Source organism: Diplotaxodon limnothrissa, linkage group LG10 (genome assembly GCF_057381915.1).
Source record: "Diplotaxodon limnothrissa isolate DT_005_m linkage group LG10, D_limnothrissa_male_GT1.1, whole genome shotgun sequence".
In the NCBI taxonomy this organism is placed as follows: Eukaryota; Metazoa; Chordata; class Actinopteri; order Cichliformes; family Cichlidae; genus Diplotaxodon; species Diplotaxodon limnothrissa.
In genome coordinates this window covers 2395231-2421969 of record NC_140605.1, presented here as the reverse complement: position 1 = coordinate 2421969, position 26739 = coordinate 2395231, and the positions used below count along the sequence as shown (strand labels likewise).

Sequence of the window (26739 nt, the reverse complement as noted above, 5' to 3'; positions counted from 1 at the left end):
TGGCCATGGAAGATGTGACGTATACTACTATTCTATCTATGATATAGATGATATTCAAAGTCTTCACAATTTCATGTTGGGAAACATAATTCTGAAATTGTTCTAAAATGTGTAGACTTTTTAGCAGATTGGTGAAAATCTGCCCATTTTTGCTGATGCGACGCCAGGTAACCTAATTAGTTGCTAAATGTTCCTCCAGCTGTTTCTTTTGTGCTGCTTAATTTTCTCCATCCAAACGTTTTTGAGACACGACGCTGTCATCAAATTCAAAATTTAAGTGGTCTCTAAAAACGGTCTCTTTTTAAATATTCGACGTGGTTTCTTATGTTCTGTTGTGAATATGAGGTTTGCAAGCCGCTGCCTTCTGCTTTTGTTTCTGAAGCTTCTTAAATGTGAAGTTTTGCTTCTTTGATTTCTCTAAACTCCCCTGCTGCATGTCTCCTTTTCACCTCACGATTTTTAATCAAATGACTTGAAAGATTCATTCTTGTTCTTGTTCTCTATGGGGGCTCTGGCTTCCTTCAACAGTCCAAAGACATCCATGTTAATTGGCTTCAGTAGATGTACGTGTGAGTGTGAATGTGTTGGTCCTGAGATATGGTTCAGGCTGGTTTATAGGCCAACCTTGCGTTTCTTTGACAGTAGTTGTCAAACGGTAGCTCTTACGCAGAGTAATGGTTTGTCTAAAGAGTTTCATCCACGCCATAAGACTTCTTATAGTTTGGCGCCCTCTGCTGGTCCAAAGGCTGAATTACCCCCATGCTGTAGCCCTATATCATTTCATACGTGCAGGTCTGAGAGGAAAAGCAGCGGTGACTGACGCACCCACGCGCCTCAGTCAGAGGCGGCGGCACGAACCTGTAGTTACTCAGTGTAATGCCAATAACTCTTGCATCTGCTCATGATTCACAATTCTGGGGTAACCATCAAGTTTTCTCCTACATCAGCAGGGATGTGACACGCTGTACGTGACAGAGGATTAAAAAAAGAAGTATTAATGGCACACACAACCTGTAGCGCTATAAAAACACTGGTGGGTGAGAAGTGGGGCCAGGACACGTCACATATGGCGTCTGTGCAAAGGCGGAGAAATAAACACCCAAACACAGGGTTAGTACACATTTTTTAATAACATGGCACAATTTACATAACACAAGTTTAAATGAGGAGCATGCTGAAGATTCAGTCGCTTCATTTTTTCTCATTGTACACGATCTAGAAAGACTTCGTTTTTTCCCCTGTACACGGTAAACAGCAAAAGGTTTCTCGTTGAACAATCTTTTTGCGATACGTATCGACTAACCACTATGGCTCGGGTGGACAATTTCATGTTGGATTAAAAAACACTGCACGACATGATATCACAGAGTTTGAAGCGCACAACTAAACCTTCAGTGGACTACTAAAATAGATCTCTGCTTGTTAGAAACAAACCGTCCATGGTTGAGACTTGCTTTTTTTGTATTTTGATTTTGTAGGTACAACAACTTAGGAAAGCACTTTAATACACTGTTTGACCAACAGAAACATGTACTTTACACTCCTCCGCTAGGGCTAATGTGCCGTCATGGTGTTTAATGCGCTGCATTCTCCCCAGAACAAGACTGGTGTTAACCAAGAGGACAACAAAAAAATCCATCCACACATTTGTGCTGCTGGCTTTTTACATCACAATTTAATATTCAGTTCAATGGGATTGTCACCACAGATTATTATAAGACAAAAATCATTTTGTTTTTTGTTAAATCTGAAACCCTGTGCGGATCAGTTAAAGCTGCATCTGTCAGCACGGACGCAAAGTTAATGTCAAGTCTGCGTTGTGGAGAGAATACAGTCCTTGAATGGTACACAGTGGCACGCAGTCAGTAGTGTTGAAGGCCAGCTTTCAGAAAGGGAACCGAGACATTTGTTGCATAGTTGAATCTGGGGATCTGGTACAATGCGAATCACCTGCGTCAACCAAACGATAAAGAAATTGCAAAAAGCACGTTCTGAATCATACTCCTGTATTTACATCTGTCAAAGTAAAGCTTTCGAAACACTCTTTTGCATATTTGTACCATGAATTTGAATCCGTACAGGGCGAGCACAGCGACTGTACACATTATCTACACACTCAGTGCTAAAGTACCTGTACAATCCAAAGTTGCTCATTCTGACTCCACATCACTTTTCTATACAAGAGAAAGAATGCACACGGAAAGCTGGAGCAAAACGGGAAAACAAAATCTCTGAAAAAAAGCTTTTTTTGTTCCATGATTATTGTCTCTTTGTAGTTTTATACAAAAACGATTCATTGCATGGGCATCTGTGTGCCCACATAAATTATTCACAGCTATGTTACAGTCTTGCTTTGCCAAAGCTAAGTGCTTGGTTGTGAGTTCAGTGTTGGTGAGGCACAGGGCTGCAGGGCCACCGCGTCTGCTCGCCTCACCGCGCCTCGATGTCTTTGTGAGCCGGTCTGTCTCTGATATCTGTGCCCAGGGGAGTAGTCCGTCTGGGCGAGCCGGGCCGGGCGCCCAGTGTGGGAATGAGTGGGGGCGGTGCACTCAGAGACGCGGTGGGTGGCGTTTTGTTCAGAATACCATTCTGATGGGCGGTGGCTGCGGCTGCGGCGGCGGCGGCTGCTGCCGCTGCGGGACTCACCCTGGAGTAGTGCATGCCAGCGAGTCCGGGGGCCATGAGGCCCGGGGCAGGGTGGGGGAGGTGTCCGTCGAGGGCGGGATGGTGCACCGCGGGGTGGAGGCGCCCGTGCTCGTAGTCCTCTCGGAGCATGTTGAGGCGATCGCGCTCCTCCAGTTGGGCGCGCTCCTGTTCCCTCCTCTGCTCCAGGACCAGGGGGTGGGCGTGGTCGCGATTAAAGTCGTGAGGCTCGCGGTCCCTGTAGGAGCGCTCTGCCTCGTACAGGCGCGGCCCTGCCAACCGGTGCAGAGGATCGTTCCTCAGCAGCAGGTCCCTGGCCAAAGGGTCTCGCCTGTGAATGTCCAGGCCCCTGTAGGGGTCTCTCATTGGGTCCCAGTGGAAGGGAGGGTAGGGGAATCTGTCAGCTCCTGGGATGGGACTGATACCCATAAAGGGCGCCACGACTCGAGTTCTCTCTAGGCTGCTGATGCTGTTGATGGGGTGGACAACGGGCATGCCCATGGACACAGGCACTGAGGAGGGAGGGTGGAGATTAGGGGTGGAGGACGCCTGTTGCAGGTGCTCACTGGCCCTCTCTGCGCCTCCATCCTGCTCCTCCTTCCTCTCCTCCTTTACTTTCACCTCACTGCTCTTCTTCTGGTGCTCGTATGGCAGCTCCGCCTTCTTCTCCAGGACATCCCTCGTCAGGCCACCGTTGGGACGTTCCAAGCTGGTCTGCCGGACATAGGGTGACGCCGATCCTCTGTTTGACATTTTGTCCTCCGACGCTCGGCCGTCATGGATGACAGGCGTGTCCTTGTCACTGTGCTGGCTGTCTTTGAGCTTGTGGTCGTCTGTGCCGTTGTCTTTCCATGAATCCGAGTGCTCCCTTTCCCTCTCTTTGGCCTTGTTCTCCTTCTCCCTCTGAGGCTCTCCAGAAGCAGGTGGCAGGTGGTTCCTGTGGTGCTCAGGAGGTCGGCTGTGGCTAAGAAGGCTGATTGGATTGACGGGGACCGGGGACGGATGGCTGGGATGACGCTTTTCAACAGAGTCCCTACAGGCACAAACAAGGTTATGAGAGTTTTACGTTTGGAGTTAAATAACTGTACAGAGAAAAAAACATTTTATGGAAAATTATGATTATGTAAAACATACAGGAAACATCTTTAATTTAACCCTTTGCCAATCTGCTTATCACCACCTGACTGATGCTGCTGCTGTCTCGTCTACATGACTCTGACTCAACTAAATTCAATGCTGCTGCTAATTAAGGAGCTGTTATCAAATATGGGCGATGCTAACCTTTTCCTCTCTCCTCCCCCCAGCAGGAGCACGAGCTCGCTGATCATAATTCACGTCGGCAGTGATGACACCCGGTTACGCCAATCGGAGGTCACTAAAATCAATATTGAATCGGTGTGTAACTTTGCCAAAACAATGTCGGACTCTGTAGTTTTCTCTGGTCCCCTCCCCAATCAGACCAGGAGCGACATGTTTAGCTGCATGTTCTCCTTAAATTGCTGGCTGTCTGAGTGGTGTCCCAGAAACGATGTGGGCTTCATAGATAATTGGCAAACCTTCTGGAGGAAACCTGGTCTTGTTAGGAGAGACGGCATCCATCCCACTTTGGATGGAGCAGCTCTCATTTCTAGAAATATGGACAAATTTATTAAACCCCCCAAAATATGACTATCCAGAGTTGGGACCAGGAAGCAGAGTTGCAGTCTTACACGCCTCTCTGCAGCTTCTCTCCTCCTGCTACCCCCCCCAAAAACCCATCTCCATAGAGACTGTGTCAGCTTCCAAAAAGACAAAAAACGAACTAAAAACCAGCAACAAACAACTTAAACATAAACAATTACAAAGAAAGAACAATACAGTATCCACATCTGAACCAAAGAGTAAAACAGTGAAATGTGGATTATTAAATATTAGGTCTCTCTCCTCCAAGTCTCTGTTAGTACATGACTTAATAATTGATCAACAAATCGATTTACTCTGCCTTACAGAAACCTGGTTTTAGCAGGATGATTATGTTAGTTTAAATGAATCAACACCCCCGAGTCATTCTAACTACCAGAAACCTCGAAGCACAGGCCGAGGGGGAGGTGTGGCAGCAATTTCTCACACCAGCCTATTAATTAATGAAAGACCAAGACAGACTTTTAATTCATTTGAAAGCCTGATGCTTAGCCTCGTCCACCCCAGCTGTGAAACTCAGAAACCAGTCTTACTTGTTATCATCTATCGTCCACCTGGGCCTTACACAGAGTTTCTGTCTGATTTCTCAGACTTTATATCTAATTTAGTTCTGAGCTCAGATAAAATAATTATTGTGGGTGATTTTAACATCCATGTAGATGCTAAAAATGACAGCCTCAACATGGCATTTAGTCTGTTATTAGACTCAATCGGCTTCTGTCAAAATGTAAAAGAACCCACCCACCACTTTAATCACACTCTAGATCTTGTGTTAACATATGGCATAGAAACTGAACATTTAACAGTGTTTCCTGAAAACCCTCTCCTGTCTGATCATTTCCTGATAACATTTACATTTACAATAATTGATTACACAGCGGTGGAGAGTAGACTTTATCAAAGTAGATGTCTTTCTGAAAGTGCTGTAACTAAGTTTAAGAATATAATCCACCCACTGTTATCATCTTCAATGCCCTGTACCAACACAGAGCAGAGCAGCTATCTGAACGCTACCCCAACAGAGGTCGATTATCTTGTTAACAATTTCACCTCCTCACTACGTACGACTCTGGATACTGTAGCTCCAGTGAAAACTAAGGTCTCAAATCAGAAGTACCTGACTCCGTGGTATAATTCTCAAACACGTAGCCTAAAGCAGATGACTCGTAATCTGGAGAGGAAATGGCGTGTCACAAATTTAGAGGATCATCATTTAGCCTGGAGAAATAGTTTGCTGCTTTATAAGAAAGCCCTCCACAAAGCCAGAACATCTTACTATTCATCACTGATTGAAGTAAATAAGAACAACCCCAGGTTTCTCTTCAGCTCTGTAGCCAGGCTGACAAACAGTCAGAGCTCTGTTGAGCCAACAATCCCTTTAACGTTAACTAGTAATGACTTCATGAACACAAATAAAATTCTTATCATTAGAGAAAAAATTACCAATAATCATCCCACAGATGTAATATTATCTACAGCTACTCTTAGTACCATTGATGTTAAGTTAGACTCTTTTTCTCTAATTGATCTTTCTGAGTTAACTTCAATAATTACTTCCTCCAAACCATCAACGTGTCTTTTAGACCCCATTCCTACAAAACTGCTCAAAGAAGTCCTGCCATTAATTAATGCTTCGATCTTAAATATGATCAACCTATCTCTAATGATCGGCTATGTACCACAGGCCTTCAAGCTGGCTGTAGTTAAACCTTTACTCAAAAAGCATCTCTAGACCCAGCAGTCTTAGCTAATTATAGGCCAATCTCCAACCTTCCTTTCATATCAAAAATCCTTGAAAGAGTAGTTGTCAAACAGCTAACAGATCATCTGCAGAGGCTTATTTGAAGAGTTTCAGTCAGGTTTCAGAGCTCATCATAGCACAGAAACAGCTTTAGTGAAGGTTACAAATGATCTTCTTATGGCCTCTGACAGTGGACTCATCTCTGTGCTTGTCCTGCTAGACCTCAGTGCAGCGTTCGATACTGTCGACCATAATATCCTATTAGAGCGATTAGAACATGCTGTAGGTATTACAGGTACTGCGCTGCAGTGGTTTGTATCATATCTATCTAATAGACTCCAGTTTGTGCATGTAAATGGAGAGTCCTCTTCACACACTGAGGTTAATTATGGAGTTCCACAGGGTTCAGTGCTAGGACCAATTCTGTTTACATTATACATGCTTCCCTTAGGCAGTATCATTAGAAGACATAGCATACATTTACACTGCTATGCAGATGACACCCAGCTCTATCTGTCCATGAAGCCAGATAACACACACCAATTAATTAAACTGCAGGAATGTCTTAAAGACATAAAGACCTGGATGGCCGCTAACTTTCTGCTTCTTAATTCAGATCAAACTGAGGTTATTGTACTCGGCCCTGAAAAGCTTAGAAATATGGTATCTAACCAGATTCTTACTCTGGATGGCATTACCTTGGCCTCCAGTAACGCTGTGAGGAACCTTGGAGTCATTTTTGACCAGGACATGTCCTTCAACGCACATATTAAACAAATATGTAAGACTGCGTTCTTCCATTTGTGCAACATCTCTAAAATTAGAAATATCCTGTCTCAGAGTGACGCTGAGAAACTAGTTCATGCATTTATTACTTCCAGGCTGGACTACTGTAATTCATTATTATCAGGAAGTCCTAAAAACTCCCTGAAAAGCCTTCAGCTGATCCAAAATGCTGCAGCAAGAGTCCTGACAGGGACTAGAAAGAGAGAGCAGATTTCTCCTGTTTTGGCTTCCTGTTAAATCCAGAATTGAATTCAAAATCCTGCTCCTCACATACAAGGTCTTAAATAATCAGGCCCCATCTTATCTTAATGACCTTGTAGTACCATATCACCCTATTAGAGCACTTCGCTCTCGCTCTGCAGGCCTACTTGTTGTTCCTAGAGTATTTAAAAGTAGAATGGGAGGCAGAGCCTTCAGTTTTCAGGCCCCTCTTCTGTGGAACCAGCTTCCAGTTTGGATTCAGGAGACAGACACTATCTCTACTTTCAAGATTAGGCTTCAAACTTTCCTTTTTGCTAAAGCATATAGTTAGGGCTGGACCAGGTGACCCTGAATCCTCCCTTAGTTATGCTGCAATAGACGTAGGCTGCCGGGGGATTCCCATGATGCATTGAGTTTTTCCTTTCCAGTCACCTTTCTCACTCACTATGTATTAACAGACCTCTCTGCATTGAATCATATCTGTTATTAACCTCTGTGTCTCTTCCACAGCATGTCTTTATCCTGTCTTCCTTCTCTCACCCCAACCAATCACAGCAGATGGCCCCGCCCCTCCCTGAGCCTGGTTCTGTCGGAGGTTTCTTCCTGTTAAAAGGAAGTTTTTCCTTCCCACTGTCGCCAAAGTGCTGCTCATAGGGGGTCATATGATGTATTATTGTGCGATCTACTGTACTGTACTGTGCTGTTGTGATTTGGCGCTGTGTAAATAAAATTTAATTGAATGGAATCTTTTGTTCATTAAACTGTCACTTTGTTGCACTCACACACTGACCACATTACTCATATAGTTGTTACATTGTTCACCACCCACCTGTCCTTGTCCTCTTTACTGACCAACGAGTCCCGTTTGTCAGAGTCTCGGTCCCTCTCGTGTGAGCTCACCGACGCGCTCCTCTCAGACTCTCCGGGTTTCAGCCAGGGTGGCGGCGTGGGGAACGAAGGTGGCGTGCGATGCAGGCGGTTCCACGGCTCCTGGTGGCTGTTGTTACTGCTGCTGTTGAAGTGCTGTGGCGCGTTTGGGCCATCTTTGTGGCCAAACACCGAGTTGGCCCCTGTTAGGGATTCAACACGTGGAAAAACATGGAACGCAAGTTAAATGCGTAGCTCTGCTGATCCTCATATGCAGGCAGCATTACAAACAGTGAGAGGATTACTCCACCTAAACTACAGGTAGGCGACTGATTTTCCCGAGGGACCGCACGAGAAACTGTGACCCTCCACAACAGTCACGGTTTCTCATGTGGCCACTCCCAAGCAAGTGTCTTTCTTGAGGCTGAAACTCACTTAGTGCTGGATTGCCCAATCCCCCGAAGGCCGACGAGCTGAGAGATCCCAGTCCTCCAAACGATGGAGGCCTACTGAAAGGCTCTGGGAGAAGACACAGCATGTTAGCGCTGATGCAATCAACACCCTCGTTTTGGATCGGTCAGACTGAGATGAAGCGTGCTGTTACCTAAATGAGATGCTGGAGGAAGAAAGTTTCCAGGATGGTGCGGTGGATGGCCAAAGGGAGCTGCAGATGGGTGCGTAGGACCTGAGGAGGAGGATAACCACAGACTGTAACATCAGCAAAAGTAAGTGTTAACTGGTCAACTGGTGAAGTCTTTCTGGAGCTGTCAGTAAGAGCTAATCGATAAGTAATTCGTATTTTAAAAACTTTAACTGTAAAGTTAAAGTTCAGTAAAAGACTTCAGAAAAATGTCCTTCAGTATTTTTGTGCAGACAAAAGCATCTGTAAATAAACAGCCACGAACTTATCAGTCGACTGTAGATTACAGGCACAGCCATTAAAGCAGCAATTCGTTTACACGCGTGTTCCTCTTCAAAGTCAACTCTTACATAAGTCCCATCATCACGTCAAAAGAGAAACAACGATGCTCCTGTTAATACGAGATTAATTGCATTTAATGATACTGCGCATAGCAAACAAGGAGAATCAGCTGAAAGCTCCAGAAAGATTTAAGACTTTCCTTGTACGACTTTGGCCCTGAGAGCTTCACACAAAGACAAACAGCACAGGCTCAGGACAGATGTTGTGGGGACAATGGCTACGATCTAAGTTGTTATATATCGCTGCAGAAATCTGCTGCCCAGATGATTTACTGTGCAGCCTGATCATGCTCTCCCAGATGATCAGCTTTAGCTCAGCTGTTGGTGTAACTAATGAGGATAAAGCCAGCTAGTTATCCCAAGATTATCTGCACTAGAAAGCTAATAGTAAGCAAGCAGAAAGCTGCACTGCTTACAGCTTTACAACTTTTGGGATTAATAAAAGATTGAAGTGTAAAAAAAGTTTTCTCAGGGCTCTATGCAGTGAGTACACAGAGTACCTCCCGTACTTCTAAAGGAATTAACAGCAGCCAGGTGCCGATAATCAAATTCACTTTAATAACTGATCATCGGTTTGTGTTAGCACTCAGGTGTGTGGTAATAAAACGCCACAATCTTCCCAGGAGATGACACAAAGCTGCAGGCCTCTGTTAGCGTGCTAAATGTTCCACAGTATTACAGTGTAGTTAGAAAGGCAGGGAACAAGTGTATTTGGAAAGAGTGCAAGGAGACGGCTTGTCCTCTTTAAAGTGAACATGGCAGAACGGCAAATGTTTGAAATGACGTCCGAGTCCTTCAGACAGACGAGACTAAAACAGCTGTTTGGCCATAAAGCGCAGCACCAAACACTGCAGAGAGTCCCGTGAAAACGGTGCTTTTTTCCTGCTGTTTTGTCGTATCTCATCTTTAGTAAAGATATTTTCTTCATTTGTTGGCGTTTTGTCCAGTTGCTGCATTGGACATTATGACAACCTGACATTTTGGGACACTGACGCAGAGCCAAATAAGTAATAGTAGCAGAGGGGGGCGTTGTGGTAGTTTGATGACCTAATCTTGGGATAGTTAAGCTAAACTCAGGAATTCCACACACTGCCTGGAAAACTGTCGTTGTTATGTCTTGATGATACCTGGCTAGTTACAGGCTGAACGAAGCAAACCCAGCACTGCTGCGGCTTGAAGTTTAATAACCAGATCCAACATAGAGGGAAAAAGGCTGACTCACATCTGCAGTCTGTGGATACTTAAACTACACCAGGAGCACCAGAGACGACTGTACTAACCCAAAGTGCGACTTCAAGGTCTGCCTGTATTTAACAGCAAGCGGGGACCTTGTTGACATCACTAAAACCCATTTCATGGACTAATCGAATATCCTCTGCTTTATCCAGTATTCCTTTAAGAGGCACGTTGGATGATCTGTTCTTTCACTCTGATTTGTGCGTGTTGTTGTCACATGCTCATGGCTGTTTTAAACATGAACGTTTCATATACAGGAGCCAAGCGTGGCGCAGTATGAGTGAACTGTAGAGCTGCGACAGTGTCCAAGAACAGAAACAGGAAGTCAGAGATTGACCCAACAGCTCCAACCTAAAGAAAGGTGAGATATATCTCTGATGGTCACTCTGGTGGAGATCATTCTGTCGGGTTTGCTGATTTCACTCATTCACCACACACGATGCTAGCTCTGCACAGCAGGACCGACTGCTGCTGAATATGAGAGGCGGCCACTGATCAATCGGACAGCTGATGCACTCACCTGCAGCGGAGAAAAGCGTGGCGGGCCGCGCCAAGTCGCCGGGGTGGTGGATAGCACCAAAGAGGCTGGGGCCCGGGGGTCGACTCAGAAACTCGGGCTTGAGGCCGAAGTCTAGCTTGTGAGGGTCGACCTGCATCTGCTGCTGAAAGACGCCAAAGGTACAGAGAGAAACACATGTAAAACCTGAGCTATCAGAGGCTCCTTTTGACCCAGCATTTGGTGTTTCTTGTGTTTTTATGACCTTTTGTGTGATGGTTTATTATTCTTAGTGGTAATCCTGAGTTTCTTCTACGCTAACCTTTGCCCTCTGCGTCCCCTTTTGTGCGTCTGTGTTTGTAAAGTTGTGTGAGTTCTTGTGCCGTGTTTTCCCTCCTTGTGTTTTATTCCATCACGTTTATCTGTGTTTGCCCAAGTCCGTCTCGTCTGCCTCTCCTCCTCCCGCATCATCTTCCTGTTTTATTGTGAAGGTCTCGTGTTTCCGTGTTCGTCCTGTTCAGTTTTGTGTCCCCCGTCCTGCTCTCCGTGTGTCCTCACTTCCCTCGTTATCCTTCTGTATATTTACGTCAGCGTCTCCCTCATGGCTGTCTGTCTCTCCCTGTGTTTCCCCCCGTGTATTTGGATTCTTTGGTTTTTCCAGGTTAGTTTTGTATTGTAAAGCTGTGGTTTGTGAGTTCACGTCCTGCCTCTGAGTCTGCATTTGGGTCCTACTCCTGCTGCACACGGAGACGCTGGTTTTAGGCGTGTTGGGAAGGAAAAATAGTTAAAGCCATCAAGGGAGGTGACTGACTGCTAAGTTCCAGTGAGGTGTCACAATCAAAGCATTACACTAACCTCCAGAAGCAAAAGGAGGATGCAAACCATACAATTTAAATGTCAATTTATTATCAACGGTGTGTGAAGCGACTTCTACTGAGTACAACGGTGAAATCAGCTGATCACAGAAGACACGGAACAATTCTGTGGTTTAACTGATGAAGTGATTTTTCCAGAAGAGAAACTAGAGCCAGATCCACAGAGCGAACCATCAGGAGTTTGGGTTTATTTTGCAGTTCAATTAATACAAATGAGTTAACAGTGTCTATAGAGAGTGGAAGTGTTTGTTATTAACCTCTGTCTCTCTTCCACAGCATGTCTTTATCCTGTCTTCCTTCTCTCACTCCAACCAATCACAGCAGATGGCCCCGCCCCTCCCTGAGCCTGGTTCTGCTGGAGGTTTCTTCCTGTTAAAAGGGAGTTTTTCCTTCCCACTGTCGCCAAAGTGCTTGCTCATAGGGGGTCATATGATTGTTGGGTTTTTCTCTGTATGTATTATTGTAGCGTCTACCTTACAATATAAAGCGCCTTGAGGTGACTGTTGTTGTGATTTGGTGCTTTATAAATAAAACTGAATTGAAAATTGGACTTTGCTAAACTGACCCAGTATTAGCCTCCTAAGACCTGAACTCTTTCATGCATTTTTAATTTCTCTTTGCTATTTGGGCTGATTGGGACCTGATGAATGTAAAAACAAAGAATTACTGTATTTTTTTTTACCTGATTTTTGTTTCTGAGAAAAATGAGATCCACATACAAGGACATTCGTTTAAAATTTCGATAGGACAGTGGCAGTATAGTGTCCTCGTTAGTGGATATCAGGCCCTTGTAGAGCAAAATTTAGTATTGTGGTCTAGACAACCCAAAATGTGACGCCAGGTCCTAGGAGGTTAAATCCAGCCTTGGCCACACTGTGTTAGGAGGGGTTAGACGAGTCCTCACCTTTACTTTCTGTTGGTGGTGGTATATCTGCCAGGCAATATGGACATGCATGGCACACCACTTCCCCGGTTTCTGTAAGAACAAGAAAATTTATTTAATTAAGAACAAGAAAGAAAATGGTGTGACCAAAAAACACAGTGTCATCTAATCAATACGGTACTATGACTACTAATCACATATTAAAAGGCTAAGAAATGTAGGTGTGCTGAATGAACCATGCACACGCTGGCGTGTGACAGCGAGGCGTCACTGTCGGCCATCTGACAAGGTTTCATAACACACGCGCTGCAGCGTTCTTCAAAATGAGCCCCGTAAACGAGTACACTCAGCCCCCATTTAATTAAAGACACTATCAACTCCATTAGCAAAGACCTTCAAGGCATCGCAGTGATTATTGCGAGGGAGCAGGAGACGGAGACACTGCAGGGAGCGAGCACTCACCCTGAGAATCGGCCGAAACGGATCCGTTAGCTTCAGGAAGGACGGAGAGAGAGAACATGAATTATTCTGCTGTCAGTCAAATCATTTCTAATTAGTCCTTGTGTGTAGCATTCATTAGGAACCAAATTAAAATGTCAAACTGTTCACTTTAAAATTAAGCGTTTCAGGGGTAATTAACACGCGGGTGTTTAAACGGGTTCCTCCTGCGTGGCCTTCTGCAAACAAACACGCTGACACGTCTGTCAATCTACGACTCACCGCTGATCAATAGATCAGAAATAGACTCTATGTGGTAAATTATTCATATGTATTTTAATGCATTTTTAACACTTCCTGTATGAGAACAGCTTGCTTGCTGAGGCTGCTGCTAATGTGGATCCTAATAAAGCAAACCTATGGAGCCTGTACAGTCCGGTCTCCTGGTGCACGGTGGGTGGCGTGTACGTGCTCTTACCCTGGGGTCCTTCTGTAAGAACGTGTGTGGGACGGCTCCAGGTCTTGCGGAAACATCCAGTGGATTAGAGGTCTGGAGAGCAGCAGACGATCGAAAATTATTCTCTGAATATAACTCGCCCCCTCCCGGCTAGTCTGTCTGTGGGTGTGTGGTGGTGTCTCACCTTGGGCTGAAAGGCCCCCTGCAGCGAGCTGAAGGGCCCGGTTGGGGGGATGACAGGGGGAAGGCCAGACATGGCTGGAGGGTAGGAGTGGAAGAGCTGGAAGAAGAAAAGAGCGAGAGGAGGCGTGAGGACGATTCGGTCTATCGGTGAAATGCGGCTTTATGAGTCAGTCTAAACAGAGCAGGCAGTTTGTGGTGGTGTTTAAACCTCGCAGTTTAATCGCAGTGACTGCTTAGTTACAAATGATTGCCTACGTGTTACACAAACGGCTTGTTTATCAAATATTCACTGCTTGTTCCCGCTGGATTTAAATCAGGAGAAAAAACCTCCTTTGATATGAAAAGCAGAATGTTGTAATACACGCAAAACACAAGTAAGTCAAACAAGCGCTCAAGGCTTTCATAAACGTATCTGTATGTAGAGAAACAGATATGCAATCATCTGCTTTGCATAATTGTCCCTAACAGTCATATTAGCCAAAGTAACGAGTGCGTGTTTGGCAAACATGCTTGCATTGCTGCAGTCGCGCATTGGAATTCTTTAAAGCTGGACTCGAGGGTGTGCTGCAAGCTTTTTAAATGCAACTCCACTCCTCTTGTGCACCAAGTATTAAGATGCCACTATGTTTTATAGAGAAGGAATGCTTTCAGCGTGTTTGCCGGGACCATTATACCAGCGGGGGAAAAAACAAAAAAAGATGAAGCACTTAAAAACAAACTAGGAAGCGGGTCGATCTGAATACAAATAGGTTTTTATGATAGTAAAATCTGCCTCCTAGCTATCGAGGACAAATCAGTTTAATAGTCTGTAGAAAAAGCACACTAGGCAGAAGCACGCTCTGAAAATTTCAGCAAAACGGTAGGACAGCGAGTCCAGTGTTTGAAATCATTTGCTTTTATTGAATAATAATTTTGAGGACGCCACTGCTGGTGACTGGAAAAAAGGAAATAAGCGAGACAGAGAGGTAACGTAGCAACTGTGTTTATCATCACATGCACACAGTAACTGTTAAACTCCAGGATTTAAGAATCCCGATCTGTTGCATCACATCATTAGCTACGGCCGAAGGGTGACATGGAGCAGTAACCGTTAGGAAGCAGATGTACGGTGCATGGGCTGAAATGGCAAAATGGGCAAGCAACAAATCTGAAGCTGGAAGCTAGTACGCAGTAGAGAAACTCACACTGTGTCTGTAGAAGGGGTCGACTTTTGTTGGATATTTGTCAAACTGTAGGAGAAATGAAACAGAGCTAAGTACAAAGATTGGCCTCTTTTGTTTCAGGCCAACACACAAAAAAACATCACAAACTGCATTTAAAACCGAAAATACGATTATAGATGAAGATCTAAGACGTCTACCGAGCGGGATCCAAGTTCAACCACTCCCCGCGCCACAATGTTTTCATCCTCCCCCGTTTCCTGATCATCTGAAGACCTTGTAAACTAGCATGAGCTGGCTCTCATTTGGTTGGCTTTTAGTGGTGCGGCGCAGGCTCAGGGCGAACATTTCCACAGTCAAGACTAAACACTGCAGCCATAAAGAGCCTTTTTATGGCCTCATTAGCTGTCAGAGGCCTCGCTATGCTGCCTTTGAGGTATCATCATAGCCAAGCAAACCTCTGTGGGTCAGGCAGTTACAAATGTGTATGTGTTTGTGAGAGTTTAGGTTCAGGCACCCATTGCCTGTGGTTCTCTCCCAAACTGCGCGGCTCTTAATGCAATACATTTGCCAGTAATGAAAACCCCCAAATGGGACCAAATGATGTCATTAAAATCAGAATGAATTAAGTGTATTATGTTCTGAAAGCTGGCTCTGAAGTTAACATGCTCCAGGGCAAGTTATTGCCAATTTAGAAAATAACAGCGTTCAAGTCTGGAGTCTCAGCGTATGCCAGAGAAAACACTAGAAAGGCTTTGTGGGAGAATAAAGGCATCGCTGTGGCGTGGACGGACGCGCACGGTCATCGTTGAACGGCCGCCACAGAAACCCGCAGGTCCCCACGGCGTGCCGCTCTCACACATGTCAGAGTATTTAAAAAATAAAATACGAAGTCTTCGCGCTCCCAAACCGCAACGCGAAAACACTTTTTGGTGCCATAGCCGCCCACCGCTCCGCACATGTAGAAGTCATTACGAGAACGTAGACCCCTGCCCCGCCCACCGCCCCAACCCAACACAGGTGTGTTCTACTTATCCTCACATTTCTGGCAGGGGTACGCACCATGGGCGGTGCTGGGGTGGGCATGATGGCGTGTGGGAAGGGCGTGAAGGTGTGCTGGTGGGTGTGCTGGTGGGTGTGTTGGTGCTGATGCTGGTGCTGATGCTGGTGGAACTCAGTGCGCAGGTAGGGCGGGGGGCCAAGCGAGGCACCGCGGTCGGCGCTCTGGGACGCCAGGAAACGGGTGTTGAGCTCTTGGCGCAGAAGGTCTTGCTCTGTAGAGAAGAGGGCGGAGCATTAGGACAGCAGAGCGCTATTAGCAATTAGAGCTGCAGACTCAAATAACCCTCATCTGAGAACTTTAAATACATTTCTCTTTAATTAAGACCCCCTACAGTCCGCCCAGCTGTAGGTCACACGCAGACCCCTGGAGGACCTCGCGCTCCCGTGTGACAGCTCTGTACGTCATCAAAATAAGAAGCCAAGCTGTCAAAAAAGGAAACAAGCAGGAAATGGTTGTGATTACCAGCGTGTCATTTTCCCTCGAAGCGAAGCTCGACATGATTAGAACAGTCTGACTGCTGGAACTGTCAAAATGTGGCGATTTGATACACTCGAGCCCCTCTGAGAGCGCGGATCGGCTTTTTCTAATAACCTTTGTGAAGAATGGATTTCAAGTAATCATTGGCTTTTCTTCTAAATTCAACAAACCCAGCCTTGAGAGATTATATCTCCTCCAGAGTAACCTTATCCTTCCTATTCCACAGTGGCTCGCTACAATATCTTCTGCATTCGTTTCAGGCTTTATTGGGCTGGGAGCGCGGCTGGAATTTTCTCTTCATAAAAATTTCATTAGTATCTTTGGAAAACATCCAGCTCGCTCCGTCCCGTATTGACCAAATTGATTTGTTGCACATGATCGCCGTTCCAGGTGAAATGGACGTTCTGGGAATGTTGCTAGAGCCCCTCCCCGCACTGACCCTGACATTTAGCTTGACAGCACCGCGCAGAAATGTGCACAGGCTCTGTGATCGCTTTTGTAATGCGTGCAGACCGAGAGTGTGAACTTGAACTGTCCACACAACTATAAACACACAAAGCGATGGCATGACGTGCACGTGGATCATCTTGGACGTGGCTGCTTATTTCTTTAAATAATTACCAGGGCAGCATGTGCATCGTCTCTGCGTATCGAATGCTTCAAAATGAAATGCCGCTCTGCGTCCATCATTCATTATGTACTTGTCATGTGTCTCGAGCTTCCCGGCAACAACTGGTTTAAATAAGAACCTGCTGATTGCTTTTGCAGTCAAATGTGCAGTCCTCTGTCAAACCACTTGGGGGCGATGTGGAGACATCTGCGAGCTGCTTGTGCTGTTTACCTGAGTAGGCACTCCCAGCAGCAGGATGTCCGGGTACTGGCAGGGTGCTAGACGTCAATGGTGGCGGTGGAGGCAAGGCTGCTGGAGGAGCAAACATATTGGGGTGGTGTGGGTGTGGAGACGACTGCAAGGCAGACGGGAAGCTGTGGGGGTTATTCTGGTTAGTGGGCAAGGCCAAGGGAAAAGTGGAGGCTGCCGCGGCTGCCGGAGGAGGCGGTGGGTGGTGGGGGAGGTGCAGGGAGGGCGTAGGGGGTCCGTGGGGCTTGGTGCCTGGGGTGCTGCTCCTGCTACTGCTGTAAAGATTAAGACAGAGAGAGAGAAAAAGGCAGATAAGTGGTTAAGCCAGGCGTGATCAGTCAAAATTAACACTTGTTCCTCCACATCCCCTCGTCTCCATCTGCTCTGACGTTCAGTTCCTAGCACGCCGTTTTCACGCCTCAGCTGCCTCCCATTTACAAATGCCTCCCCGTCTCTGTCTCGTGCTTCACAGAATCCAGGGCAAACACGATCTGCGAAAACCCCGTTCGCAGCAGCCTCGGATGCAAATAAACCGCCGCTGGCAAACATAACAGAACGAGCATCTGTCTTTGAACAGCTTCTGCTAAGGCACTTCCTCCACAGCCAGGTACAGAACATGTGCATCGGAAATGGGATGAGAGGGCGAGAGGGCGTGTGTGAGCAAACAGTCTTTTGTAGTGTGTGTGGGTTTCCCCCGGGGCAGTCACGGAGCTAGCGTCTCCACAGCTCCACGCACTAAGCCTAAAAGCTCATTTGCAGCGCTCGCTCGTCGCTGTGGGCCCCAGCCGTGATTATTCACATGCGGGTGCCAGGCCCTGTTGGCACGCTGGCAGACTGGCAGAGCTGGCGCAGAGTCAGGCAGAGAAAGCCAAGTCCTGAGAGCCTGCTAGGCAGAGCTGTTGTTGGGACCGAGTGGCTTCTGAAGGAGCTATCTCAAGGTCTAACATTAATGGAGAGGCTCACAGGGTTCGGTGCTTCTCAACTGATACGATAGAATAAGCTTAGCTGCTATTGTTTTCAATGAAATAAACTACATATTTGAATACACAGAAGATCCTTTTAAATTAGGAAAATGTCTCCTGAGCCACTTTTCCTTCTGTTTTCATCCAAAACAGCCTTAAATCCACGAAGCATGAACAATATGGTGATTCAAGGTTACACCAAACTACTGGGAGTCCGAGCTCAGATGTGTGGGTGGATTAAAAAAAAGCCCAGCACTCAGGGTGCAGTGTGGCCCTTTTATTCCGCTGTTAATAATCAGCGCTACAGTTTGGCTGGGGGACTTCCTGATGGCAATTTACATACTGATCGGGCCGTATATGCACTTCCAGCTCAAGAGATATTCTTGAATTTTCAAGTGTGTGTGAATATGGAGGTGTTGCCTGAACAGCTCTGCATGAATTTTCTGCATTAGAGCATGTGAGAACATGAGAGCTGTGGGTGTGTGGAGCTTTTTTCCCCATGCACTTCGAGGCTGTCTGACAGTAGCTTACCTGTGGCCGTTGAGGCTGAGGCTGTTGTAGGCAGAAAGGGGTCGGGGGTGGCAGCGCGATGGGGGCCGGTGAGACCCTGACTGGATGGGGTGCTGCTGGTGAGAGTGGTGGTTCGGAAGGGCGGGAGATGGTGGGTGTGGGTGAAGGCTAGGTGTAGGTGGAGGCCTCGGGTGGGATAGCACTTCAGGCTGGTGCTGGTGCCGGGGAGGGGGGGTTGGTGAGGGCTCTTGGCCCTGGGCAAGAGGCAGGGCTGCGGGTGACTGAGGCCTGGGAAGAGCCTCTGAGCGTGGGGGCAGGTGGTTTAAAGGCTGAGTGGGCCCGTTTGGCTGGGTTCGAAGAGGGGACGGGGTCTGGGGGATGGATGGCTGGGGCTGGGGCAGTGACACGGGGAGGGTTGGGGGGGACAAAGGTGGATTGGGGGTGCTGGGTACAGGCAGCTGGCTGTCTCTGCAACTCTCCTGGCTCCTCTCCTGACTGCGTTCTAGGCCTGACACCTTGAGGAGGCCTGGGCCGTGAGGCTCCTGGCTGCCATTGGTGGAGAGCACATCGATGCCAAAATCTGGAACTGCACAAAAACAAGTGTTAAAAACAGATAAAAGGTGCAGATTAACCGTGACGTGCCACAATGAATGTATCGATGATGTCATTTTAACATGCAACGATATCCTGAGGTGGACCCGAGGAACCAAAGACCGAAGCTTCCAAACAACACACGACCTGCTGTACCTGCAGAGCCACAGCCCCCTACTGCAGACACTACAGTGAGTGAGCTGTGAGTGTGAGCAGCTCCTGTCCTTGTTAGTGACATCTCCTCTGTCATGTTTGGTGTGTGAGCTTATCAGCTGACAGCTCCACAAACAGACACAGTTTTTCCTTCTTCCTCCTCATACTGACACACCTTCCTTAGGCTCTGCCAGCACAAACACCACTGCAGCCTTTAACACCGTCCCCGGGGGGAACGACACGAACCAAAAAGTGTTCTGCTTGTTCAGAGTGAACCAGTAGTGCATTGTACTCAAGACCTTCATTTTAAGAGCATTCTCGTTTTCTGTGCTTTCACTTGTAGGCCACATTACATTTTTAATGAGGCACTTTTCCATGCACCTTGCACAAACTGAGATCTGTTCCATACCAGAGGCAAACTGGAGCTGAATAATAGTGACAGCGTGCAGATGTGTGTGCATAGTTTTTGCCGTTTATCAGGTTTCTGCTGCCTTTCACCTTTTCATCGCTTCTACAGTTGAAAAATTAGCTTATTCAAATAGTACGTGCAGTTGTGCTAATCTTCTCTGGAAACACCGATGCATGTTCTTTACCACATGCAAACTAGCTCAACTGATGATATGCATAAAAAGAGCACTGTGTGGGGTAAAAACATTTCAGGGAATGAATTCAGCTTTGCATGTAGTGTGATAGCCATCTGACATGTAATTGCTAAGCAACAGCAATTACATGTCATTTAAACGGCCTGTTTGGACTCCATTAGTCCAAAATGACTGCATCTAAAGAATGACTAAGCGCTGTGCAATGCTGAACTAAAAAAAAAAGGATAATAAGCTCTGTCTGGGGTATTTCTCTGCAGGGACCTCCTCCTACAGAACAAAGTGCTCAGACATCAGCCACCAGCTTGACTCCTCCAGAGGCAGAGAGGCTCATGGGAGATGACAGTGCATACATAAACTGTAATTAGCTCTCTCTGGGCCTCAGGGGGGTTTAGAGCTGGGGCAAGGGCTCCTCCTCCCCCTTGGTGAAGCAGCTAAATCCTTTACCTGCCAAAGAGGTGTAGATGGGAACCAGTTCCCCTGGGCTGAGGCAGCAACCCGCACTGCAGAGCAGCCGCCTGTCACTGGTGGCTTCCATCTCCCTGACACTACCCCCCTGAGACACTCCAATGGGAGCAGGCTGAGCTAACAGAGCTCTAACATTCAGCATTGAAATGCTAAGCGAGGTATTAGCAGCCCCAGGTGCACGTAATATTACAGATAAGGTCAGGGGAGGTCAATTCTGATGCGAGATCAAAATAACGGCTATTGACTCCCGCTCTACACGGAAGAGCTTCCCGGGACATCTGCCAGCCTGTCAGGAGACAAAAGGACACTTTGCAAGCCTGCCATGTGTTTGTGTTGAATGGTCTCTGTCTCTTTAACGCAGTCCAGAAAGAGAAAAATGTTGCAAAATAGACGAGGGTCTCGTTAAAGCTAGCCAACCACTCCTGTGTGCCGCTTCCACATCTCCGATCTACCCTCATGTGCATCAATGAAGAAAACCCAGCAGCGCTTATATCCATCACCCTAATCTATGTCAATCTTCTCCACTTACTGATGCTATTACCAGTCAAGAGAGGCTGCTGCTGGCAAACAGCTTCACCACAGCAGACAGGGAGAGAAGAAATTCCCAATTCTCAAGGCTCCTGTTGCACCTCTGGGTCCCTGCGGTCCAAGGCTTGTTTTGAGAATGTGCTAACACGCTAAAAAGAAGGTGTCTATTCTGGTCATAATGAATACTCTAGGGCCGTGTGAGGCAGGAAGAAGAGAATATGCCAGCTTCCCTCCCGCGAGGGTTCATTTGTCAGTCTTCTTCATCCCTGGAAACAAATAAGTGCAATTCCCACTTGGGGCTCTGAAAATGTAGAGCCCTGCTGTTTTCTCACTATTGCAGTTTTTTAAGCAGCATGTTGCACTTGTAGGTGCAAGTAAAAAACTGAAGCCTGCGAGTGCGTTGCTTAGCAGGTGAGCCAAAGGCTGGAGGGGCATCGAAGGGCTGTGTGTGTCTGTGTGTGTGTGGAGGAAAGCCATTCATTAGGTGCAGCTGTCAGGAGTCGCAATGAGAGACTTAGAGGGATAAGTCACTATCCAGGGAAGAGCCAGCTTCTATTGTTCACAGAGCATTAGCTGCACAGCACCACGTCTGATTTCTATCCATCTACCTGGTTAAAATGACATGCTGCCTCGCAACGATTAGATTACAGCTGTGATTTGGGTGAAATGAATAAACTGTATTAACATTAAGATACAACATGATGAGCATGGATCAGGAGCCTGTGGCCCTTTTAGGTGTTATTAGAAGCAGAAGTTCAGTTGTACTGCTCTGCTTTTCATCTACCTCGGCTGTAAATGTTCTGCCGTACAGTTTTAATGCAACCCTAATATCACGTTGCTTAATAGAGCGCTGTATTGTTTGGGTCACAGTCCTGCAGGAAGGTGTTTGGTTTGGTGCAGAGAGAGAAACCGATCTACTGCAGCGCAATGCTCCACAGAGGGAGCGACAGCAGGCCTGACAAAGTGAGCTGCACAACATTAGGTAGTTTAATATAGTGTCAGGTCATTACTGCAGCACACAAGGGGATTAATTTAGCATATTATATTTCAATGTCGTTGCTGAATACAGCCTGGCACATGGAAGTGATTAACAACAAGTGGCAACAACATCGCGTTTTAAAAGTGCAACTGGCAGGTCAGCACCTGTCCTTCTGAAAAATACATTACTGCCCAACTCCAGCCAAAGCAGATCCGTCTCTTTCATGTGCGAGTGACAGCTACACCCAGGTCGGGAGGCATCCTGACAAAGCGATGTCTGTAGAGACCTGCGTGACATCCCAGGCTTCTGTTCGTTGCCGTCACCTCTTCCGTCTCACCCTCCTCAAAATAGCCGCTAGATACATTTGAAACCCTCATACTCGTTTATGGGATTTCAACCTGCCAGGGATCTCAGGGCTCCAATCACACAAAACCAACAACCTGACACATAGCAGGAGCCACGGGACTGGCAGCTGAGCCGTGACCGCTGTGTGTACAGTTATGTAGAGAGCAGAGGTGAAATTCAGAGAGACCTGAACCTGCTGTGCTATGCTAGCAGAGGACGACAGCTTTGATGGTCTCATGTGCCAATGAGTACGATAAGAATGCAATAAGAAGTATAATCTACACAATTACTTATTAACAAAATTCTTAAAACTCACTTTGAAAAATTGTCATCTACAAATAAAATAGTGCAGTTTATAGATAATGTAAAAAAAGTTTAAGAAATGTCACAGAAACTGTAATTAAATTTTTCTAGAAATCCCTGCTTTGGTTGATTTTGACTAAGGACAGCACAAGTTGCAATAAACAACATCTCAATCATCACGGCACATGTTGAGAACATCTAGGAAACAGGTGCTAACAGCAGAGGGGGGGTCTGCAGGGACACGCTGCTGCACATTAGATACTAACACGACAGCAGATGATGCAACAGCAGGTAACCTCTGGCAGTGACTGCGAGTTTGTCCTGTACAGAGGTCTTCTGTCGGAAAGGAAGACAGGCACATACTGTTGATGTTTCAGATCATTAAAAAATTTAACACTAGACAAAGATAACCCAGGTAAATATATAATAATGTTTTTAAATGATGGCTTAATTTATTGGGGGGGGGGGGGGAAGCTATCCAAACCCATCTAGTCCCACTTGAAAAAGTAACTGCTCCCACATCAATTATCAGCGATTAACCACGTTTTTTGGACAGCTGAGCTCAATTTCACCAGCCAAAGCCCGGCCTGTTCACCCAAGAAAGCACTTAAATAGAACCTGACAATATGAAGCAGGCTAAAAGAGCTCTGAAAGCAACACATCGGGCTATGATTTAAATAAGCTCAGCAACAAATAAGAAACAGTCAGTCTCGAAAATGTTACAAAGCTAAAACTTTAGGAGTCCAGTGAACCGCTGAGAGAGCCACTTTCCACAAACGGAGGAACTGTGGTGAAGTGGCAGCGTTAGAGTGGCAGCTGAAGGCTAATGTCACCACACCTACATGCTGACATTGAGCTGGTATGATGAATATTTTTAAGTAGCACTAAAATAAAGAAAAACTGAGAGTGATGGGACTGAAAAGTTTTTGACAGCTTTCATAAACAATCATCCGAAATCACTGTAATCCACCCGACACCATAAATATTCTTTATGTTAATCTATCTAATGTTGAAGTGCCAAAAGCCTAAAATATCAAATCAGAGAGAAGATTATTAGAAAAATTATTAGATCGTTAATATCTGTGGCAAATTTAAGGGAAACAGTGTGGATCAACCAACCAACACTGTAAGTATCGTTAAATCATTTAACGACATATTATTGTGTAACTAATGTTTAATGAAATCATTCTGACTGCCAGTCCAGAAGATGTAGGCTGGACCTCGCTGGATATGGTGAGACAAATGTAGCGCGTGGGCTTTAGCACTGCGGTGCATCGATAGGCTGCAAAAGCAAAGCATTAAAAAAAACTATGAACCCCCAGAGAGACCTCTGATGCTCCACTGTCACCACTTCAACACTCTTGTTGTGCAAAAATCAGCAGAGTTAGTGCACTGCAGCGGAGACACTCGTGCTCTGCATCAGGCAATCAGAAGAAACTGGTTCATTTGCTATAGAGCTGCTGATGCTAGATTCAAAGCACTGCTGAGAGGCTGTGCTCGTCCTTCACGCAGCGTCGTCTGAAAGCATCATCCTGCCTCACATAAACAAACGCAGAGAGGCCGTTTGCTCAACTTCAATCAATTAAAGTGCGCACACAGCCACGAACAAGAATTTGTGGCCCTCGCTGAAAACTCTGCCGCTCATTGGCATGCCTCAGTAAACATTAATTATAATCTGGATCTCTCCCTGTGCAGAGCTGGGCTTCCAGACAACTGAAAACATTCCCATTCCCGTGTTTTTCATCCTCAGGTCTTAGCATGGGACCATTTACTCCCTGACACTTGCTCCTCTCCTTTCTCCATATTTTGTTTAACAACAAAATTAGATTGTAATTGAGCAGCAAGTGTTGACAGCGCTCTGACCTCGGGAGTGCTTTAGACAGCATATGTTCCCCAAAGAGCTCCTTGGTGAGGGACCGGTTTCTGTTTATTTGTTCTTAATGAAGCCTGCAGTCGCATTAATGGCAGACATCTTTAACAGATCTCCCTCCCACACAGAAGAGAACAATAAACAGCAGGCCACCAGTTTCTGCCAGAGCTCGCACACTCAGTCCACAGCAAAGGGCTCCTTTCTTTTCATGCCTCTGCAGCTTTATGACGTCCGGGCTCACTGCAATCCAGCCCTTCAATTAATACAAAACTTGCTTCGCATTAGCAGCAAAGTCCATCTTTTCCCAACGTAACAGCATGGAGGATATATTAGCAAAAGACATGTGAGGGATCGCTCACGTTTCGGTCCTGCTCTGTAGTGCTCTTGAGCGCTGGAGAACGCACACACCACGCACAGATCGTGTACGGAGCTATTCCAAGGAAGACAAACGTTGCAAATTATGCAAATTATCTTCCAGATTTGCAAATTATACAAATGTAGAACAAATAAAGATGATCCAGACAGCTGACAACCAGTTCAGCGACTTGAGCTGTGCACAGGATTATCCCCATCAATCAACCGTCACCCCTGCAGAGGCTTTATGTGAGTGTCTGGTGGAGTTTTACTGGGTGGAAGTGGGTATTTCCATTATTCTAACCAAGTATTTCTAAATACGATGTTGGTCAGAAGACTCGAGACTTTGGCCTCACGATATTAGTTCCAGAGAAGCTGAAACCCAGCTGCAGTAACCTTAGCTGGGCAAGCGTTGCCCCTGATCTCACAGCTAAAGCCTCCAGAGAATCTCCCGTCTATTAGCTCCTTATCCCTCCCTGCTTCAGCTCTAAAGACTTTAACAGCATTAGCTGCTTTAAGAGCGGTAACATCACACTCAGTGAAGCCTCTTTGCGTCTTCAGAGTTTCGAGGCACCTCTCAGCAAGGGGGGGTTCACCGTGCACATGTATGCGTATTGGACATTCCCCAGATGGGTGTTTAGGGCTCTGTGGGCCGACAGTGATGAATGCTCCCCTGCTGGCTCTCCAGGATTCTCTGTCATGTCAGCAGCTCTCTAAAGCCAGAGCTGCGAGGGGTGTCGGGTTGCAACGCTTGGACATCTCGCCCTGTGGAGGGTCTTGGACTGGAGCTGTTTTATTAGTCCTAGACTCCCAGGGGTGGCAGGCGAAGGGGAAACCAAACAGAAATAAAGCTGGTGGCTGGGGGGAGGTTTGGGGTGAGCGGGGCAACTATTCTGGCTGTGAGAGCGTGACATGTGTAATCTTTCAGTGAGAATACCACAGCCTGCTGATATCACCTCACAGTAACACAAACTGCTGCTTTAACAAGCTGTGATTGAGCAAAAGGCCACAAGCAGTGGGAGGTGGGGGAGAGTTGTTAAGCCGCCTCTCTGAACATCTATATTTCATGGCTGTCTCATTTAGTTTATGAATTTTGTATTACAAGACGGGAAGCCAAAGCATGAGATGAGAAGCCAAGTGCGTATATAAATATAAATAGTGTGGCTGCGTGTGCGCGTATGCGCGGGGAGGTCGTGGTGCGCGGCGCGTGTGGTTAACCGAGACATAAAACCTCGACTCCTCTTCTGAGAAAGACCGTCTGTGACTGTGATCCTCTGTGAAATGGTAGCAATCTCGGGTAATTGGGCTTCATAAGCCAATGAATGTTCGGAGCTCTTCTGACAGATGCAAAGCCATAGAAGATCAGCTGCCAGACCACAGCCAATAAGCACTTACACATGTTTACAGCATGACAAGCGTACAAGCGGCAAATGGGAGGAGGAAAACACACGAGCGACAGAAAGGAGCAGAGAGGCTCTCTGTCCCGTCTCCTACCTTTGCTAGCATCCGTCGGCACTGCACTGAAACTCTCTTTGTTGACACAATGTGCTCCGTCTCCTCTCTCCTGAGTCATAACGAAGACATTTACTAACAGAGAGCTGCAGCGAAAATATTCTTCCACCCACAGCAGGTCTGATTACAGCTGTTTCTGTAACGCTCTCAACTGCGTCTCGATCTCAGCGCTCAGAACGACAACATGGAAAATCTTTCCGTCTTAGACAAGCTCTCTGGGTCTAAAGTGTTAGGTCACCTTCCCCCTGAAACTGGCCCTCACCCTCTCCACCATCACCATCTTTATGTGCATATGAGGATGCAGCAGTGGGATCAGTGGCGGGACAGTGTCTCATTTCTAGCTCTCCTTTAGAGAGCAAATCTTTATATATCGCCGAGGGTGTGAGGTCAGGCTGAAGGGAACGTAATGGGAGAAGAGCCGGGTCAGGGACTCGATGACGGGCATGCTGGCACAGGTGACCAGCAGAAGGGATGGGTGGAAAGCTGGCCAAAGGGATAGACATCTCCTGCCAGGGGTCTGTGCGGGGCAGCTCTCAGGG

General features: G+C 46.5%; 1 protein-coding gene across 1 annotated transcript; it reads right to left on the bottom strand.

Moving 5' to 3' along the window:
• Positions 1–1126: 1126 nt before the first annotated feature.
• Positions 1127–26523, bottom strand: auts2a (activator of transcription and developmental regulator AUTS2 a). The gene is made up of 14 exons (XM_085364260.1): positions 26183–26523; positions 18520–19084; positions 17009–17301; positions 15669–15901; positions 14652–14696; positions 13469–13564; positions 13306–13377; positions 12852–12881; positions 12411–12482; positions 10656–10797; positions 8523–8603; positions 8354–8437; positions 7881–8121; positions 1127–3676 (listed from the first exon to the last, which is right to left on the bottom strand). Exons 1-14 carry the CDS (start codon positions 26259–26261, stop codon positions 2431–2433), a joined length of 3279 nt encoding a protein of 1092 aa, XP_085220386.1. The 5' UTR covers positions 26262–26523; the 3' UTR covers positions 1127–2430.
• Between the last annotated feature and the right edge of the window lie 216 nt (positions 26524–26739).